The 20,585-nt window shown below is 31.8% G+C and overlaps 4 protein-coding genes and 2 long non-coding RNA genes across 6 annotated transcripts; 2 read left to right on the forward strand and 4 right to left on the reverse strand.

Annotated features, from left to right (window-relative positions):
- Positions 1-1,637: 1,637 nt before the first annotated feature.
- On the forward strand, positions 1,638-2,691 carry LOC130677467 (uncharacterized). The gene is made up of 3 exons (XR_008991607.1): positions 1,638-2,166; positions 2,311-2,435; positions 2,549-2,691. It is a non-coding gene; the product is annotated as an uncharacterized LOC130677467 (long non-coding RNA).
- Positions 2,692-4,171: 1,480 nt separating this feature from the next.
- On the reverse strand, positions 4,172-6,143 carry LOC130677486 (uncharacterized). Its single transcript, XM_057484253.1, has 2 exons — positions 5,680-6,143; positions 4,172-5,615 (listed from the first exon to the last, which is right to left on the reverse strand). Exons 1-2 carry the CDS (start codon positions 6,107-6,109, stop codon positions 4,765-4,767), a joined length of 1,281 nt encoding a protein of 426 aa, XP_057340236.1. The 5' UTR covers positions 6,110-6,143; the 3' UTR covers positions 4,172-4,764.
- Positions 6,144-6,963: 820 nt separating this feature from the next.
- On the reverse strand, positions 6,964-9,426 carry LOC130677425 (uncharacterized). Its single transcript, XM_057484184.1, has 3 exons — positions 9,192-9,426; positions 8,631-9,129; positions 6,964-8,566 (listed from the first exon to the last, which is right to left on the reverse strand). Exons 2-3 carry the CDS (start codon positions 8,857-8,859, stop codon positions 7,374-7,376), a joined length of 1,422 nt encoding a protein of 473 aa, XP_057340167.1. The 5' UTR covers positions 8,860-9,129; positions 9,192-9,426; the 3' UTR covers positions 6,964-7,373.
- A 2,548-nt stretch (positions 9,427-11,974) lies between these two features.
- LOC130677466 (uncharacterized) lies at positions 11,975-13,028 on the forward strand. Its single transcript, XR_008991606.1, has 3 exons — positions 11,975-12,503; positions 12,648-12,772; positions 12,886-13,028. It is a non-coding gene; the product is annotated as an uncharacterized LOC130677466 (long non-coding RNA).
- A 1,480-nt stretch (positions 13,029-14,508) lies between these two features.
- Positions 14,509-16,480, reverse strand: LOC130677489 (uncharacterized). Its single transcript, XM_057484258.1, has 2 exons — positions 16,017-16,480; positions 14,509-15,952 (listed from the first exon to the last, which is right to left on the reverse strand). Exons 1-2 carry the CDS (start codon positions 16,444-16,446, stop codon positions 15,102-15,104), a joined length of 1,281 nt encoding a protein of 426 aa, XP_057340241.1. The 5' UTR covers positions 16,447-16,480; the 3' UTR covers positions 14,509-15,101.
- An 820-nt stretch (positions 16,481-17,300) lies between these two features.
- Positions 17,301-19,461, reverse strand: LOC130677439 (uncharacterized). The gene is made up of 2 exons (XM_057484201.1): positions 18,968-19,461; positions 17,301-18,903 (listed from the first exon to the last, which is right to left on the reverse strand). The coding sequence occupies exons 1-2, from the start codon at positions 19,194-19,196 to the stop codon at positions 17,711-17,713; spliced, it is 1,422 nt and encodes a 473-aa protein (XP_057340184.1). The 5' UTR covers positions 19,197-19,461; the 3' UTR covers positions 17,301-17,710.
- Positions 19,462-20,585: the final 1,124 nt, after the last annotated feature.

Consider the following 20,585-nt stretch of genomic DNA (forward strand, 5'->3'; position numbering starts at 1 on the left):
ATATAACTATATCTGGATTGCAAAATACATTAGACATGAAAAGGTCTTATCATATCTGGCCAGATATAACTATATCGAAGTTGTCAACAGCATCAGATTCGATCAGATCTGATTAAGTAGTTATGCATATATTATAGTAAATCATATAAAGGATGAATAACAATGGGTCTTTAATTCTTTAAAAGAATTTTTTTTTATTATTTTTATTTAAACATTCTGAGATTAAAAAGTTTCTAAATTGAGTAGTGACTCAAAGTCTCGCACTGGTCAAATTTGTTGACGCGTAAACAATTTTTTTTACTATCTTTATTCATATGTTTAAAACAGTTATTTTGAACGTAATTATTAAATTTACTATAAATTATTAAATTGAAGCCTAAAAAAATTGCTGACTAATTATTGTCTATTACTACAATACAAATTATATTTTAATATATATGTTAATTTTTATATTGACCTATGATAAGTGTGTAAAATGTTTAATGATTGAATTAAATAATTTAAGTAAATTTAATAATAAAGTTATTTATTTAAGTTTAAAATATATTGAGATTGAGCTATAACTCAAAGATCTCACATTGGTCAAATTTATTGACGTGTAAACAAGTTTAGCTCGTATTACTTTCATTAATACAATTTAAGTTTAGGAATTTTTAATATAAGTGTATGTTTAAAAATGTTATCTCAAGCGTAGAATGAGAATAAAAGACATATCTAATTAACAATAATTATCTTTCCTAATCCATAATAGCATCTGGATTTTATACATAAACATTTAAAATTTATCTAGGATAATAATAAAAAAAATAGCAACTGAAAGATCTAGGTAGAGATCTGTTTGAATACATCTGGTCAGATCTGATTATATCTGGCCAGATCTCGTCAGATAGAGACAATTTAAAGATCTGACCAGATATGACCAGATATGACCAGATCTAATAAGATTAATTTTTCGTTATATCTGGTCAGATCTGAAAAGATTATTTTTTAGTTATATCTGGCCAGATCTGATTATATCTGGCCAGATCTCGTCAGATAGAGACAATTTAAAGATCTGGCCAGATCTGCTAAGGCAGATCTGGCCAGATCTTTTTATATATGGTCAGATCTAATCCGTTTTTCCCGGGTAGCGATCGCTTTTTTCAGTGTACAAATATTATTTATCCAAATCGGAAACGCAGGAGAGAATACCTATTATAAATACCTAGAATTCGTTTTTGTATGAAGAATGAAATAGTTTTATTTGATAGTATTTATTTTTTTTTACTCAATATTACAATAAAATATACAAAGTTATTACACATCTAAGACAAACTGCTAAATTACTATATACCAAAGTTAAGTAGCATCGAACTGGATTGCTGCTTGGTTGGGTGGCCGTTTAGCCACGCGCCGGGTTCGAACGAAGGTCTCTGACCGTTAGGCGTGGGATAAAGAGTTAGTGATCGGTAAAATAGGAATTTCACGGATCATTAGAGCCTCACCTAAACCGAAACTGTACTGGCTAGGTTTTTTCTGTGGTTTTCCTACACCACTGTACTCCATTGCACAAGGGAGGTTGTAGAGCATCACTGTAATGATGCAGTACAGTACAAGCACAAGTCGGGCCACAGCCGCCCAATAAAGAAGCAGTTTGCGATTTAAAGGTGCACTGATAGAAGGATTTGTTTGTATTTAATAAATCAATTTATTAAAATCTTTTTCAGATATTTTTTTGGGTGGAAAAAATATTTTTTTACTATTAACAATATTCGTTAGTATTAACAAAATCTATTTTTTATGAGAACAAAATTTTTGTAACTATTAAGAAGCTTTAATATATTGAAAAAAATATTTATTTCCACCAAATAAGATTTGTTAATAGTTAAAAAATATTTTGTTGGTGGTCGGTGTTGATAGATGGCTATACTTAACGCGTAGTTGTAAAAAAATATATATGCATATACATAACAGAATACTCGTGTGTGCGTGCGCGTCATGGTAGATACGACATACGACTCCGCGCCTTTTTTTTATTGCGCGTCATAACCCGCTGAATAACTAGCTCTATTTGCGATTGTCATACGATAAGTTGCTTTTTATTTTACACTTTGTGGAAAACAATTAATAAAATGGAAGCTTTGCTACAATCGTGGGATTTAAGTGAGTTATACTCGATTTTTTGTGGTAAGTTGACAGTTACATATAAGGTATATTCAGTAGCATCAGTACTTAACCTATTCATTGTCTTGTCATCCTATTTTATTTTTTATATTCCGTTTCTAAAATTAACACTAAATTTATGAATTTACTTTTGTATTCCCACTCTAGTAAACCATACAACTGACTTTGAAATCCTTGGTGAATTCCTTACTAAAACTCGAGAAGAGACCCAAAAAGAAATAATCCCTAGTGTTGGTTTATGACTTCGTTTAAATAAAAAATATAATGAATATGTAGGTTTCTTTTTTATTTTACAACTAATTATTTTTTTAAATTCAATTCATTATTCTCAAAAAGTTATTTCAAATAATTTTATTATTGATAAATAATTTTATTTTGTTTACAGATTTCCCATTACGAGAAGATTAATGTAAAGGATGAATTACCACCAAATACTTGCTTGCAATAAAAAAAAAAATTAATTGTAAACTTTTTTAACACTAAAACTTTTCTAAAAATAATAAGAGGAATTTTTTAAATATTCATAATCCAGTGTGTAAATACTAATAAATGATTTATTAAATATTAATAAATCATTTTCTATATGTTAATAAATCATTTGTTAAATAGTAATAAATATTTGGTTAGCACAAAAAAATCGCTGCTAATAAATGATTTATAAACTGTTAATAAATATTTGTTAAGGACCTATCCTCTAATAAATTATTTATTAAATATTAACAAATCTTTTTAAATACAAAAAAATCCTTCTATCAGTGTGAAAATGTAAAAAGATACTCTTGTATTCTATACATTGAAATAAAGAAATAAATAAGTACTATTACAATTCATTTTCGAAAAAAAAAAATTTTGGTTTTCATTTTTGGATTCGTCAATTGTCTTGACGCATCCTAGCTTACTTTGTCTTCTTCTAGTTGCATGCGTACATAATGTGCACACAATTTTTAATGTTACACTCAAAGGTTAAAAATAGTAAATCAGACAATGTCACACAAATGTTGATTGCACGGTAGGAAATGCATGGCGTACAACGCCATGTTTGTATGGTCGCAAGACAGATACTAAAATAATATGTGAAATATTTCAAGGCAGTATTACAACAAGTCCCAGAATTACAGCATTATTTTACTATAATGTATAGTACGGCAAAACAGTATGGCCCTAAGACCCGTACTACAATGCCGAGGGCACAATGCTACTAATTTTTCCTGCCATAATTTCTGGCGGCTCAATAAATCTATAGGGGAGGATGGGGCAGAGCGGCCCCCCCTAAGCCAATTATTATTTTTTGTGGCTTTCAACCATAAGATCACTTTACTTTTGTCCTATTTCGAACAAATTTATGGACATTTTGCCAAAATTCTGAAAAAAAATTTTTTTTTTGTGGGGCAGAGCGGCCCCCCTCAAAAAAGTGATAAAAAAATTTTTTTTTTCGTTTATTTTTTTTTTAAGTTGTTTTTATCACTAAGAATGTATTTCTTTCTCTTGACAACTATTTTTGGTTTTATATTACTCGAAAAAAAATTTTTAAAGTGTAATAAATCGTTCACTCTCGATTACCTTAATTACTAATTGTTATTTAATAAAAAAAAAAATCAATTCTATAGTTTTACTTTATGTCAAAAATTTTTCAACTAAAAAAAAAATTTAATTTTTATAAATTTTTAGTGACCAAATTTGCCTCTGACATAGAAAAACGGCCGAAAAATATAAAAAAATAATTTTTTCAGAAATTTCGGCTGGTCCATTTTGCCCCAAGTGTTATGCGTAGGGCTAGAAATGTGGAATTATAATAATTTTTTTATAATTTGACGATAAAAATATGAAAAAATCACTTTTTCAAAATTTTGGGCTCGTCCATTTTGCCCCAAATGCCCTACATGCGTAGGGCTAAAAATGTGCAAACATATCGAATTTATAGTAATTAGTCGAAAAAAAAAAAAATTTTTTTTTTTATCAAAATTCCAGGGGGGCCGCTCTGCCCCACTCTCCCCTACTATCGTATTATCACCAAAACTATATAGATGTAGTTAGACTAGGTTTGTCGGCCAGAAGCAATGTAGATACGGCAACACAGGGCCTGACGGCCATACTGACATTGCGGCGTCCACGACAACTATCGCCACTGATACTATCCCCGCAATGGTTAAATCACCTATGCATGCAATTTTCAAACCTATGAAAGTCTTTGATACCGTACAGAATAGCGTTCACGCCCATACTAGCATAGTGATATCCGCAAAATATTCCTTACCGTGTATTAATTGCAATATACATAATATCCATAATACATCTCAAAAAAGAAAACGATTGCTGCAGGCACCAGACAGATTCCAAATATTATAAAAGCAAAATCTACATCCTCAAATTTAATTGGGCGATTACGCGCTTCGGTCAATAATAATTCTTTCGAACGTAGTTTTAGTAACGGATCTATATTTAATTGATGATCCCAAAAATCATACAGTCCGAATTCTGTGTGTTTTCGTAGAATGTCATCACCTTTATTTTTTAACGGCCAATCGTCGCGAATCAGAAGTAAAGCCGGAAAACGATCTATTACCGGTGAGATGTGTGAAGAGTCATTATCATTCGTGATCGCTAATAAACTATTGAAGTACCCAAGACAAGCAACATTGGGATCGCTAGAACGCGCTGTGAGCAATCGATACTAGGTTCAGCGTTAATATAACGTTTCATAAAAATAGGCGACTTCAAAAATATACGGGGTATATAAATTTTGTACCCGAACTCATGTAAGCTGACCAAACTATCAACGGTTATACGTTCAGGTTTTGTTAGAAACAATGCTATGTGTCCTTGGAATGTCGCATTGATAATTAATATCAGTAATAAAACGCCGAAAAAGTATACTCTGATTGGAAAAGTAATTAACGGTATATCTATACTGGAACTTAGAGCCATTCTCAAAACTTCTGTCGAAGCCTCTAGGAAATTTCGCTTGTAATAAATAGTTATCAATAGTGATGTCATTGCAAGAACGAGACTAGAGAGTAATATAACACCGATGCTGCAATAGCGACGAATTTTTTCGAACGGAGTTAAAAATTTACGATGTTGAGTCAATATCACGAGTCCTACATCCCTCATAAGAAACATATATGAAACATTGTAATCATCTCCCACGGGGTGCCCAGCCGAAGCAATATCATAGGATCCGTTTATTAAACCTTTTACAAAACCGGTTTCTTTGGAGGATACTGGCGCACCTGGTAAATCGAAATAAATCAGTGGCGTTACATTCATGCCGGAAAAAATTGATGCAAACAAATGATTTTGATATGATGAAATTTTGTCTTTGATAGTCGTTAGATTGTAAATCCTATTAGGCTCCCACGTTTTGTTTCGCAAAGTATTCGTGACAGCATTTATTCTGTAGCCGACAAGTTTCTTCGTTTTGTCGAAAAACAAACTCTCACAGAATTCGTGATCTATAAAACAAAACTCATGAGATCTATTATTTCGTTTTGTGATTAATGTTGTGGCTAAAGTTACCTTCCGAATACGGTTGGCTGTAGAGTGTCCACGGATCATCGGATTCTTTGTTCCCAATTTCTACTTCTGTCAATGATTCCGGTGCTCTATTGGTGAAAGGGTTAAACATGAAAATCATCAAATCATTTTTGATACACACGTAAAATGAAGACAACAAATTCATTTTCCATAAAACTTGAAGAGATGTTTGGGCATTTTTACACGAGTTTGTTCCCAAATCCACCGCCATGAAAATGAATTCTATACTCCACCATTGCGATGACTTCAATTCTTTGAGAATAGATTTTAGTTTCTGCGGCGAATCTCCTGACAATATATAGCTGGGGTATGTCGGTAGAAATAGAGGTTTGGGAAGTTTCGATCCGAGATCTTCATTGATCAGCAGGACTGATGTTGATAGTTGTGATTCCTCTATGGCTTCATAAATCATTTCATTGAACTTTTCATCGGTTATTATAGGATTTGTATGATTCAAAAAACAAGTTCTAAGTAATTTTTTCTGTAATAAAATTTTTTACCTGTCATGTATAAATACCATATTGGTTATATTTATAATATGAAATACTTACTAGTTGATCATCAATTGAACTTGAGTGTCGTGTAGTCTGGGTTTTCAATATTTTGATTTCACAGAAAACAAATGCACTCAGCACTGAGCTGATGATTAAAATAACCGGTCTCATATTTAAATTTTTTTTTATGATTCGCACTATTAATTATTACAATAATTTGTCGGAAATGATGATGGTCATTATTCTTAATCAAAAGAGAATACTGCTGCGAATTGTCAAAACAAACAATCTTTGAAAGCTTCACAAAAATGATGGAAACACTTTACTGAATCATCGCCTACTAAAGTAGAAATAAACACGTCAAGTAATACTTTTCATTTCATTTTATGTTTCAATACATTCTATTTTATTTAACGAATGCGTGTGAAGTAAAATCAATAGTGGAAATAATGATAACAAACAGGGTAATTATAAATACAACAACAATCCTCATATACATAGGAAGGAAAGGGGCAAGACGGATCCATATTCTCTGTAGTCTCTTTTCACCAAAAAATTCGAAGGGAAAAGTTTGCCATTTTTACGTTTATCAGGAGCTAATTATTTTACCGGTACAAATTCACCACCGAGATAAGTTGAACTTTGATTTTTCTGTTAATGCAGAATAAAACCAAATATAAAATAATCAGTGTGAATCATCTACACTAAAAAAAATAATCGCCAACTGCTAGTGATTATTATTTTAGTGTACAAATATTATTCATAGAGGTCGAAAAGCACAAATGAGAATACCAATTTCAAATACCTAGAATTCATTTTTGTATGAAGCATGAGACACATTTTATTTGATAGTATTTATTTATTTGACTCAATATTATGAACAATCATACAAGGTTGTCACACATCTAAGACAAAAAAAAATCTCTGGTAAAATTATTTTCAGGCACCTGAAGCTTATTGAAAATGAATATTAACTGATAAATTACTATTTCAAGTTATTTTTGAAAACAAAATTTCAGTTTTCATTTCTATACCCGCCAATTGTCTGCGCTTCCTAGGTTACCTTGGCTTATTTTAGTTGCATGCGTACATAATGTATCGTGTGAACAAACACACAATTTATAGTGCTGCACTCAAAGGTTAAAAATAGTAAATCAGACAATGTCACACAAATGTTGAAAATTAATCGCAATATATATAATATCCATAATAGATCTCAAAAATGAAAACAATTGCTGCAGGCACCAGACAGATTCCAAATATTATAAAAGCAAAATCTACATCCTCAAATTTAATTGGACGATAACGCGCTTCGGTTAATAATAATTCTTTCGACTGTAGTTTTAGTAACGGATCTATATTTAATTGATAATCCCAAAAATGATACAGTCCGAATTCTGTGTGTTTTCGTAGAATGTCATCACCTTTACTTTTTAACGGCCAATCGTCGCGAATCAAAAGTAGACCCGAAAAACTATCTATTACCGGTGAGATATGTAAAGAGTCATTATTATTCGCGACCGATAATAAACGATTGAAGTATCCAATACAAGCAACATTGGGATCGTTCAGAACGCGCTGTGAGCAATCGATACTAGGTTCAGCGCTTATATAACGTCTCATAGAAATAGACGATTTCAAAAATATACGGGGTATATAAATTTTGTACCCTAACTCATGTGAGATGGCCAAACTATCAACGGTTATACGTTCAGGTTTTGTTAGAAATAATGATATGTGTCCTTGGAATGTCGCATTGATAATTAATATCAGTAATAAAACGCCGAAAAAGTAGATTCTGATTGGAAAAGTGATAAGCGGTATGTTTATACTAGAGCTGAGAGCCATTCTCAGAACTTCTGTAGAAGCCTCTACAAAATTTCGTTTGTAATAAATAGTTATCAATAGTGATGTCATTGCAAGAACGAGACTAGAGAGTAATATAACACCGATGCTGTAATAGCGACGAATTTTTTCGAACGGAGTTAAAAATTTACGATGTTGAGTCAATATCACGAGTCCTACATCCCTCATTAGAAACATATATGAAACATTGTAATCATCTCCCACGGGACGCCCAGCCAAAGCAATATCATAGGATCCGTTTATTAAACCTTTCACAAAACCGACTTCTTTGGAGGATACTGGCGCACCTGGTAAATCCAAATAAATCAGTGGCGTTACATTCATGCAGGAAAAAATTGATGTAAACATTGGAATTTGAAATGGTGTAACTTTGTCTTTGATAGTCGTTAGATTGTAAATCCTATGAGGCTCCCACGTTTTGTTTTGCAAAGTATTCGTGACAGCATTTATTTTGTAGCCGTCAAGTTTCTTTGTTTTGTCGAAAAACAAGCTTTCACGGAATTCTTGATCTATAAAACGAAATCCGTCAGATCTATTATTTAATTTTGCGATTAATTTTGTGATTAAAGTTACCTTCCGAGTACGGTTGACTGTAAAGTGTCCAGGGATCATCGGATTCTTTGTTCCCAATTTTCACTTCTGTCCATGGTTTCGGTGCTCTATTAGTGAAAGGGTTGAACATGTAAATCATCAAATCATTTTTGATACACACGTAAAATGAAGATAACAAATTCATTTCCCATAAAACTTGAAGAGATGTTTGGGCATTTTCGCACGAGTTTGTTCCAAGATCGACAGCCATGCAAATGGATTCTATACTCCACCATTGTGATGACTTTAATTGTTTGAGAATAGATTTCAGTTTCTGCGGCGAATCTCCCGACAATATATAGCTGGGGTATGTCGGTAGAAATAGGGGTCAGGGCGGTTTTGATTGGAAATCTTCATTGATCAGTATAACTGATGGTGATAACTCTGATTCCTCTAAGGTGTCATGTAAGATGTCACTGAATTGTTTATCAGATATTATAGGATTCGTATGGTTCAGAAAACAGTTTCCAAGTAATTTTTTCTATGGTGAAATTTCGAAATAAATTAATAGCAATAATTATAATAAAATTTCGAAATAATTACCACATCATTGTAGAGCAAGTTGGAGTGAGGTATACTCTGTGTTTTCAATATTGTATTTTGACCATAAACAAATGCAATGAATATTGAGCTGACGATCAAAATAATCTGCTTCATATTTTCAAATGTTTTTACTCAAATCACATGTATATTTTAAACCAACATAGAAATTAAATCGATAATTAAATTTATATCTAAAAAACAAAGTTCTTATATAGATCACTGTAGAGGAAAAAAAATCTCGATAATAATAATAATATTAATAATTTTGAAATATGTTTAATTTAGATAGGAAAATTTTGCAGCGAATAATAGAAAAAAACGATGTTTGAAAGCTCCGCAAAAATGATAAAAACACCTCAAGGGACGGTTGCTAACTGAAGTAGAAATCAACACGACAGTTGATAATGCAACCATGCAATGTAATATTTTAATTGATTTTTTTGTAATTGACGATTGTATGTTGCTGTAAATTCAATAATTGACATAATAATACTTTTTTTGTATACGTAAACTAACCGAAACTATTTAATGTTGATGATTAAATTAAATCTGTTATTTTCATAGCACCAAAAAATGATGTTAGAAATAGATTAGCATCGATCATGAATTTAACTCATTTTTCTTTGATTAACCCTCCGCCCGTCTCGCGGTTTTGCCACCCTTCGCTCGTCAGGGCACGCCGTTTTATCACGATAATTTTAATATTTTTAACATAAACAGTGTGAATCATCTACGAAGAAAAAAATAAACCCTAACTGCTTGCGAGTATTTTTTATAGCAGCTACCCGGGAAAAACGGATTAGATCGGACCAGATATAATTATATCTGGTCAGATCTAATTATATCTGATCAGATCTATTTATATCTGGTTAGATATGGGATTTGAGATATAATCAGATCTAGTTATATCTGATCAGATCTAAACAGATATAACTATATCTGGGTTGAAAAATTCATCAGACATGAACAGATCTAGTCATATCTGATCAGATCTAAACAAATATAACTATATCTGAGTTGAAAAATACATCAGACATGATCAGATCTAGTCATATCTGATCAGATCTAAACAGTTATAACTATATCTGGATTGCAAAATACATTAGTCATGAAAAGGTCTTATCATATCTGGCCAGATCTAAACAGATATAACTATATCTGGATTGCAAAATACATTAGACATGAAAAGGTCTTATCATATCTGGCCAGATATAACTATATCGAAGTTGTCAACAGCATCAGATTCGATCAGATCTGATTAAGTAGTTATGCATATATTATAGTAAATCATATAAAGGATGAATAACAATGGGTCTTTAATTCTTTAAAAGAATTTTTTTTTATTATTTTTATTTAAACATTCTGAGATTAAAAAGTTTCTAAATTGAGTAGTGACTCAAAGTCTCGCACTGGTCAAATTTGTTGACGCGTAAACAATTTTTTTTACTATCTTTATTCATATGTTTAAAACAGTTATTTTGAACGTAATTATTAAATTTACTATAAATTATTAAATTGAAGCCTAAAAAAATTGCTGACTAATTATTGTCTATTACTACAATACAAATTATATTTTAATATATATGTTAATTTTTATATTGACCTATGATAAGTGTGTAAAATGTTTAATGATTGAATTAAATAATTTAAGTAAATTTAATAATAAAGTTATTTATTTAAGTTTAAAATATATTGAGATTGAGCTATAACTCAAAGATCTCACATTGGTCAAATTTATTGACGTGTAAACAAGTTTAGCTCGTATTACTTTCATTAATACAATTTAAGTTTAGGAATTTTTAATATAAGTGTATGTTTAAAAATGTTATCTCAAGCGTAGAATGAGAATAAAAGACATATCTAATTAACAATAATTATCTTTCCTAATCCATAATAGCATCTGGATTTTATACATAAACATTTAAAATTTATCTAGGATAATAATAAAAAAAATAGCAACTGAAAGATCTAGGTAGAGATCTGTTTGAATACATCTGGTCAGATCTGATTATATCTGGCCAGATCTCGTCAGATAGAGACAATTTAAAGATCTGACCAGATATGACCAGATATGACCAGATCTAATAAGATTAATTTTTCGTTATATCTGGTCAGATCTGAAAAGATTATTTTTTAGTTATATCTGGCCAGATCTGATTATATCTGGCCAGATCTCGTCAGATAGAGACAATTTAAAGATCTGGCCAGATCTGCTAAGGCAGATCTGGCCAGATCTTTTTATATATGGTCAGATCTAATCCGTTTTTCCCGGGTAGCGATCGCTTTTTTCAGTGTACAAATATTATTTATCCAAATCGGAAACGCAGGAGAGAATACCTATTATAAATACCTAGAATTCGTTTTTGTATGAAGAATGAAATAGTTTTATTTGATAGTATTTATTTTTTTTTACTCAATATTACAATAAAATATACAAAGTTATTACACATCTAAGACAAACTGCTAAATTACTATATACCAAAGTTAAGTAGCATCGAACTGGATTGCTGCTTGGTTGGGTGGCCGTTTAGCCACGCGCCGGGTTCGAACGAAGGTCTCTGACCGTTAGGCGTGGGATAAAGAGTTAGTGATCGGTAAAATAGGAATTTCACGGATCATTAGAGCCTCACCTAAACCGAAACTGTACTGGCTAGGTTTTTTCTGTGGTTTTCCTACACCACTGTACTCCATTGCACAAGGGAGGTTGTAGAGCATCACTGTAATGATGCAGTACAGTACAAGCACAAGTCGGGCCACAGCCGCCCAATAAAGAAGCAGTTTGCGATTTAAAGGTGCACTGATAGAAGGATTTGTTTGTATTTAATAAATCAATTTATTAAAATCTTTTTCAGATATTTTTTTGGGTGGAAAAAATATTTTTTTACTATTAACAATATTCGTTAGTATTAACAAAATCTATTTTTTATGAGAACAAAATTTTTGTAACTATTAAGAAGCTTTAATATATTGAAAAAAATATTTATTTCCACCAAATAAGATTTGTTAATAGTTAAAAAATATTTTGTTGGTGGTCGGTGTTGATAGATGGCTATACTTAACGCGTAGTTGTAAAAAAATATATATGCATATACATAACAGAATACTCGTGTGTGCGTGCGCGTCATGGTAGATACGACATACGACTCCGCGCCTTTTTTTTATTGCGCGTCATAACCCGCTGAATAACTAGCTCTATTTGCGATTGTCATACGATAAGTTGCTTTTTATTTTACACTTTGTGGAAAACAATTAATAAAATGGAAGCTTTGCTACAATCGTGGGATTTAAGTGAGTTATACTCGATTTTTTGTGGTAAGTTGACAGTTACATATAAGGTATATTCAGTAGCATCAGTACTTAACCTATTCATTGTCTTGTCATCCTATTTTATTTTTTATATTCCGTTTCTAAAATTAACACTAAATTTATGAATTTACTTTTGTATTCCCACTCTAGTAAACCATACAACTGACTTTGAAATCCTTGGTGAATTCCTTACTAAAACTCGAGAAGAGACCCAAAAAGAAATAATCCCTAGTGTTGGTTTATGACTTCGTTTAAATAAAAAATATAATGAATATGTAGGTTTCTTTTTTATTTTACAACTAATTATTTTTTTAAATTCAATTCATTATTCTCAAAAAGTTATTTCAAATAATTTTATTATTGATAAATAATTTTATTTTGTTTACAGATTTCCCATTACGAGAAGATTAATGTAAAGGATGAATTACCACCAAATACTTGCTTGCAATAAAAAAAAAAATTAATTGTAAACTTTTTTAACACTAAAACTTTTCTAAAAATAATAAGAGGAATTTTTTAAATATTCATAATCCAGTGTGTAAATACTAATAAATGATTTATTAAATATTAATAAATCATTTTCTATATGTTAATAAATCATTTGTTAAATAGTAATAAATATTTGGTTAGCACAAAAAAATCGCTGCTAATAAATGATTTATAAACTGTTAATAAATATTTGTTAAGGACCTATCCTCTAATAAATTATTTATTAAATATTAACAAATCTTTTTAAATACAAAAAAATCCTTCTATCAGTGTGAAAATGTAAAAAGATACTCTTGTATTCTATACATTGAAATAAAGAAATAAATAAGTACTATTACAATTCATTTTCGAAAAAAAAAAATTTTGGTTTTCATTTTTGGATTCGTCAATTGTCTTGACGCATCCTAGCTTACTTTGTCTTCTTCTAGTTGCATGCGTACATAATGTGCACACAATTTTTAATGTTACACTCAAAGGTTAAAAATAGTAAATCAGACAATGTCACACAAATGTTGATTGCACGGTAGGAAATGCATGGCGTACAACGCCATGTTTGTATGGTCGCAAGACAGATACTAAAATAATATGTGAAATATTTCAAGGCAGTATTACAACAAGTCCCAGAATTACAGCATTATTTTACTATAATGTATAGTACGGCAAAACAGTATGGCCCTAAGACCCGTACTACAATGCCGAGGGCACAATGCTACTAATTTTTCCTGCCATAATTTCTGGCGGCTCAATAAATCTATAGGGGAGGATGGGGCAGAGCGGCCCCCCCTAAGCCAATTATTATTTTTTGTGGCTTTCAACCATAAGATCACTTTACTTTTGTCCTATTTCGAACAAATTTATGGACATTTTGCCAAAATTCTGAAAAAAAATTTTTTTTTTGTGGGGCAGAGCGGCCCCCCTCAAAAAAGTGATAAAAAAATTTTTTTTTTCGTTTATTTTTTTTTTAAGTTGTTTTTATCACTAAGAATGTATTTCTTTCTCTTGACAACTATTTTTGGTTTTATATTACTCGAAAAAAAATTTTTAAAGTGTAATAAATCGTTCACTCTCGATTACCTTAATTACTAATTGTTATTTAATAAAAAAAAAAATCAATTCTATAGTTTTACTTTATGTCAAAAATTTTTCAACTAAAAAAAAAATTTAATTTTTATAAATTTTTAGTGACCAAATTTGCCTCTGACATAGAAAAACGGCCGAAAAATATAAAAAAATAATTTTTTCAGAAATTTCGGCTGGTCCATTTTGCCCCAAGTGTTATGCGTAGGGCTAGAAATGTGGAATTATAATAATTTTTTTATAATTTGACGATAAAAATATGAAAAAATCACTTTTTCAAAATTTTGGGCTCGTCCATTTTGCCCCAAATGCCCTACATGCGTAGGGCTAAAAATGTGCAAACATATCGAATTTATAGTAATTAGTCGAAAAAAAAAAAAATTTTTTTTTTTATCAAAATTCCAGGGGGGCCGCTCTGCCCCACTCTCCCCTACTATCGTATTATCACCAAAACTATATAGATGTAGTTAGACTAGGTTTGTCGGCCAGAAGCAATGTAGATACGGCAACACAGGGCCTGACGGCCATACTGACATTGCGGCGTCCACGACAACTATCGCCACTGATACTATCCCCGCAATGGTTAAATCACCTATGCATGCAATTTTCAAACCTATGAAAGTCTTTGATACCGTACAGAATAGCGTTCACGCCCATACTAGCATAGTGATATCCGCAAAATATTCCTTACCGTGTATTAATTGCAATATACATAATATCCATAATACATCTCAAAAAAGAAAACGATTGCTGCAGGCACCAGACAGATTCCAAATATTATAAAAGCAAAATCTACATCCTCAAATTTAATTGGGCGATTACGCGCTTCGGTCAATAATAATTCTTTCGAACGTAGTTTTAGTAACGGATCTATATTTAATTGATGATCCCAAAAATCATACAGTCCGAATTCTGTGTGTTTTCGTAGAATGTCATCACCTTTATTTTTTAACGGCCAATCGTCGCGAATCAGAAGTAAAGCCGGAAAACGATCTATTACCGGTGAGATGTGTGAAGAGTCATTATCATTCGTGATCGCTAATAAACTATTGAAGTACCCAAGACAAGCAACATTGGGATCGCTAGAACGCGCTGTGAGCAATCGATACTAGGTTCAGCGTTAATATAACGTTTCATAAAAATAGGCGACTTCAAAAATATACGGGGTATATAAATTTTGTACCCGAACTCATGTAAGCTGACCAAACTATCAACGGTTATACGTTCAGGTTTTGTTAGAAACAATGCTATGTGTCCTTGGAATGTCGCATTGATAATTAATATCAGTAATAAAACGCCGAAAAAGTATACTCTGATTGGAAAAGTAATTAACGGTATATCTATACTGGAACTTAGAGCCATTCTCAAAACTTCTGTCGAAGCCTCTAGGAAATTTCGCTTGTAATAAATAGTTATCAATAGTGATGTCATTGCAAGAACGAGACTAGAGAGTAATATAACACCGATGCTGCAATAGCGACGAATTTTTTCGAACGGAGTTAAAAATTTACGATGTTGAGTCAATATCACGAGTCCTACATCCCTCATAAGAAACATATATGAAACATTGTAATCATCTCCCACGGGGTGCCCAGCCGAAGCAATATCATAGGATCCGTTTATTAAACCTTTTACAAAACCGGTTTCTTTGGAGGATACTGGCGCACCTGGTAAATCGAAATAAATCAGTGGCGTTACATTCATGCCGGAAAAAATTGATGCAAACAAATGATTTTGATATGATGAAATTTTGTCTTTGATAGTCGTTAGATTGTAAATCCTATTAGGCTCCCACGTTTTGTTTCGCAAAGTATTCGTGACAGCATTTATTCTGTAGCCGACAAGTTTCTTCGTTTTGTCGAAAAACAAACTCTCACAGAATTCGTGATCTATAAAACAAAACTCATGAGATCTATTATTTCGTTTTGTGATTAATGTTGTGGCTAAAGTTACCTTCCGAATACGGTTGGCTGTAGAGTGTCCACGGATCATCGGATTCTTTGTTCCCAATTTCTACTTCTGTCAATGATTCCGGTGCTCTATTGGTGAAAGGGTTAAACATGAAAATCATCAAATCATTTTTGATACACACGTAAAATGAAGACAACAAATTCATTTTCCATAAAACTTGAAGAGATGTTTGGGCATTTTTACACGAGTTTGTTCCCAAATCCACCGCCATGAAAATGAATTCTATACTCCACCATTGCGATGACTTCAATTCTTTGAGAATAGATTTTAGTTTCTGCGGCGAATCTCCTGACAATATATAGCTGGGGTATGTCGGTAGAAATAGAGGTTTGGGAAGTTTCGATCCGAGATCTTCATTGATCAGCAGGACTGATGTTGATAGTTGTGATTCCTCTATGGCTTCATAAATCATTTCATTGAACTTTTCATCGGTTATTATAGGATTTGTATGATTCAAAAAACAAGTTCTAAGTAATTTTTTCTGTAATAAAATTTTTTACCTGTCATGTATAAATACCATATTGGTTATATTTATAATATGAAATACTTACTAGTTGATCATCAATTGAACTTGAGTGTCGTGTAGTCTGGGTTTTCAATATTTTGATTTCACAGAAAACAAATGCACTCAGCACTGAGCTGATGATTAAAATAACCGGTCTCATATTTAAATTTTTTTTTATGATTCGCACTATTAATTATTACAATAATTTGTCGGAAATGATGATGGTCATTATTCTTAATCAAAAGAGAATACTGCTGCGAATTGTCAAAACAAACAATCTTTGAAAGCTTCACAAAAATGATGGAAACACTTTACTGAATCATCGCCTACTAAAGTAGAAATAAACACGTCAAGTAATACTTTTCATTTCATTTTATGTTTCAATACATTCTATTTTATTTAACGAATGCGTGTGAAGTAAAATCAATAGTGGAAATAATGATAACAAACAGGGTAATTATAAATACAACAACAATCCTCATATACATAGGAAGGAAAGGGGCAAGACGGATCCATATTCTCTGTAGTCTCTTTTCACCAAAAAATTCGAAGGGAAAAGTTTGCCATTTTTACGTTTATCAGGAGCTAATTATTTTACCGGTACAAATTCACCACCGAGATAAGTTGAACTTTGATTTTTCTGTTAATGCAGAATAAAACCAAATATAAAATAATCAGTGTGAATCATCTACACTAAAAAAAATAATCGCCAACTGCTAGTGATTATTATTTTAGTGTACAAATATTATTCATAGAGGTCGAAAAGCACAAATGAGAATACCAATTTCAAATACCTAGAATTCATTTTTGTATGAAGCATGAGACACATTTTATTTGATAGTATTTATTTATTTGACTCAATATTATGAACAATCATACAAGGTTGTCACACATCTAAGACAAAAAAAAATCTCTGGTAAAATTATTTTCAGGCACCTGAAGCTTATTGAAAATGAATATTAACTGATAAATTACTATTTCAAGTTATTTTTGAAAACAAAATTTCAGTTTTCATTTCTATACCCGCCAATTGTCTGCGCTTCCTAGGTTACCTTGGCTTATTTTAGTTGCATGCGTACATAATGTATCGTGTGAACAAACACACAATTTATAGTGCTGCACTCAAAGGTTAAAAATAGTAAATCAGACAATGTCACACAAATGTTGAAAATTAATCGCAATATATATAATATCCATAATAGATCTCAAAAATGAAAACAATTGCTGCAGGCACCAGACAGATTCCAAATATTATAAAAGCAAAATCTACATCCTCAAATTTAATTGGACGATAACGCGCTTCGGTTAATAATAATTCTTTCGACTGTAGTTTTAGTAACGGATCTATATTTAATTGATAATCCCAAAAATGATACAGTCCGAATTCTGTGTGTTTTCGTAGAATGTCATCACCTTTACTTTTTAACGGCCAATCGTCGCGAATCAAAAGTAGACCCGAAAAACTATCTATTACCGGTGAGATATGTAAAGAGTCATTATTATTCGCGACCGATAATAAACGATTGAAGTATCCAATACAAGCAACATTGGGATCGTTCAGAACGCGCTGTGAGCAATCGATACTAGGTTCAGCGCTTATATAACGTCTCATAGAAATAGACGATTTCAAAAATATACGGGGTATATAAATTTTGTACCCTAACTCATGTGAGATGGCCAAACTATCAACGGTTATACGTTCAGGTTTTGTTAGAAATAATGATATGTGTCCTTGGAATGTCGCATTGATAATTAATATCAGTAATAAAACGCCGAAAAAGTAGATTCTGATTGGAAAAGTGATAAGCGGTATGTTTATACTAGAGCTGAGAGCCATTCTCAGAACTTCTGTAGAAGCCTCTACAAAATTTCGTTTGTAATAAATAGTTATCAATAGTGATGTCATTGCAAGAACGAGACTAGAGAGTAATATAACACCGATGCTGTAATAGCGACGAATTTTTTCGAACGGAGTTAAAAATTTACGATGTTGAGTCAATATCACGAGTCCTACATCCCTCATTAGAAACATATATGAAACATTGTAATCATCTCCCACGGGACGCCCAGCCAAAGCAATATCATAGGATCCGTTTATTAAACCTTTCACAAAACCGACTTCTTTGGAGGATACTGGCGCACCTGGTAAATCCAAATAAATCAGTGGCGTTACATTCATGCAGGAAAAAATTGATGTAAACATTGGAATTTGAAATGGTGTAACTTTGTCTTTGATAGTCGTTAGATTGTAAATCCTATGAGGCTCCCACGTTTTGTTTTGCAAAGTATTCGTGACAGCATTTATTTTGTAGCCGTCAAGTTTCTTTGTTTTGTCGAAAAACAAGCTTTCACGGAATTCTTGATCTATAAAACGAAATCCGTCAGATCTATTATTTAATTTTGCGATTAATTTTGTGATTAAAGTTACCTTCCGAGTACGGTTGACTGTAAAGTGTCCAGGGATCATCGGATTCTTTGTTCCCAATTTTCACTTCTGTCCATGGTTTCGGTGCTCTATTGGTGAAAGGGTTGAACATGTAAATCATCAAATCATTTTTGATACACACGTAAAATGAAGATAACAAATTCATTTCCCATAAAACTTGAAGAGATGTTTGGGCATTTTCGCACGAGTTTGTTCCAAGATCGACAGCCATGCAAATGGATTCTATACTCCACCATTGTGATGACTTTAATTGTTTGAGAATAGATTTCAGTTTCTGCGGCGAATCTCCCGACAATATATAGCTGGGGTATGTCGGTAGAAATAGGGGTCAGGGCGGTTTTGATTGGAAATCTTCATTGATCAGTATAACTGATGGTGATAACTCTGATTCCTCTAAGGTGTCATGTAAGATGTCACTGAATTGTTTATCAGATATTATAGGATTCGTATGGTTCAGAAAACAGTTTCCAAGTAATTTTTTCTATGGTGAAATTTCGAAATAAATTAATAGCAATAATTATAATAAAATTTCGAAATAATTACCACATCATTGTAGAGCAAGTTGGAGTGAGGTATACTCTGTGTTTTCAATATTGTATTTTGACAATAATCAAATGCAATGAATACTGAGCTGACGATTAAAATAATCTGCTTCATATTTTCAAATGTTGTTACTCAAATCACATTTACATTTTAGAATAACATAGAAATTAGATCGATAATCAAATTTGTATTTAAAGAAAAAAAGTTCTTATATAGATCACTGTAGAGGAAAAAAAGTCTCGATAATAATAATAATTTTGAAATATGTTCAATTTAGATAGAACAATTTTGCAGCGAATAACAAAAAAAAACGATGCTTGAAAGCTCCGCAAAAATGATAAAAACACCTCAAGGGACGGTTGCTAACTGAAATAGAAATCAACACGACAGTTAATAATGCAACCATGCAATGTAATATTTTAATCGATTTTTTTGTAATTGACTATTGTTTGTTGCTGTAAATTCAATAATTGACATAAAAATACTTCTTTTATATACGTAAACTAACCGAAACTTTTTAATGTTTATAATTAAATTAAACTGTTATTTTCATGGCACCAAAAAATGATGTTAGAAATAGATCAGCATCTATTATGAACTAAACTAATTTTTCTTTGTAAACCCTCCGTCCGTCTAGCGGTTTCGCCACCCTTCGCTCGTCGCGCCACGCGGTTTTATCGCGATGTTTTTAATATTGCCGTGTTGCCGATGTCATAACTGGATAACTTATCCATTAATAAGGATATCTAAATGTGATTCTGATAAGGAACTCGTAAGGTTTGCCCGATGAAGGCAAACCTCATATATTAATCTGAGAAGATCCTCATAGTACTTCAGGCAAATCAAGAAAAAATTGTAGTCAGAACGGATTAGAGTGTAAGTTTTGATTTTATTTATTCACAGCAGAACAACACCGAATAATCTTTTAGCTGAAGTTACTGAAGAGATCCACGCAAGTTATAGTTATACCAATGTTGAAATAAAACTAACTAGACATCGTTAGGCTTGCTCGTGTTAATAGTAAAGAGCTCGGGGTGTAGAGTGGAGACCTCGCAAA

This window comes from Microplitis mediator, chromosome 11, assembly GCF_029852145.1.
Source record: "Microplitis mediator isolate UGA2020A chromosome 11, iyMicMedi2.1, whole genome shotgun sequence".
In the NCBI taxonomy this organism is placed as follows: Eukaryota; Metazoa; Arthropoda; class Insecta; order Hymenoptera; family Braconidae; genus Microplitis; species Microplitis mediator.

What these genes read in the sequence shown, in the direction of transcription:
- LOC130677486 (XM_057484253.1), bottom strand. Translation starts at nt 6,109, where the DNA reads ATGATTTATGAAGCCATAGAGGAATCACAACTATCAACATCAGTCCTG. An exon ending in CAGCCAACCGTATTCGGAAG is followed by an intron (nt 5,616 to 5,679) that starts GTAACTTTAGCC and finishes TTTGTTTTATAG; the next exon opens with ATCACGAATTCTGTGAGAGT.
- LOC130677489 (XM_057484258.1), bottom strand. Translation starts at nt 16,446, where the DNA reads ATGATTTATGAAGCCATAGAGGAATCACAACTATCAACATCAGTCCTG. An exon ending in CAGCCAACCGTATTCGGAAG is followed by an intron (nt 15,953 to 16,016) that starts GTAACTTTAGCC and finishes TTTGTTTTATAG; the next exon opens with ATCACGAATTCTGTGAGAGT.
- LOC130677425 (XM_057484184.1), bottom strand. Translation starts at nt 8,859, where the DNA reads ATGGCTGTCGATCTTGGAACAAACTCGTGCGAAAATGCCCAAACATCT. An exon ending in CAGTCAACCGTACTCGGAAG is followed by an intron (nt 8,567 to 8,630) that starts GTAACTTTAATC and finishes TTCGTTTTATAG; the next exon opens with ATCAAGAATTCCGTGAAAGC.
- LOC130677439 (XM_057484201.1), bottom strand. Translation starts at nt 19,196, where the DNA reads ATGGCTGTCGATCTTGGAACAAACTCGTGCGAAAATGCCCAAACATCT. An exon ending in CAGTCAACCGTACTCGGAAG is followed by an intron (nt 18,904 to 18,967) that starts GTAACTTTAATC and finishes TTCGTTTTATAG; the next exon opens with ATCAAGAATTCCGTGAAAGC.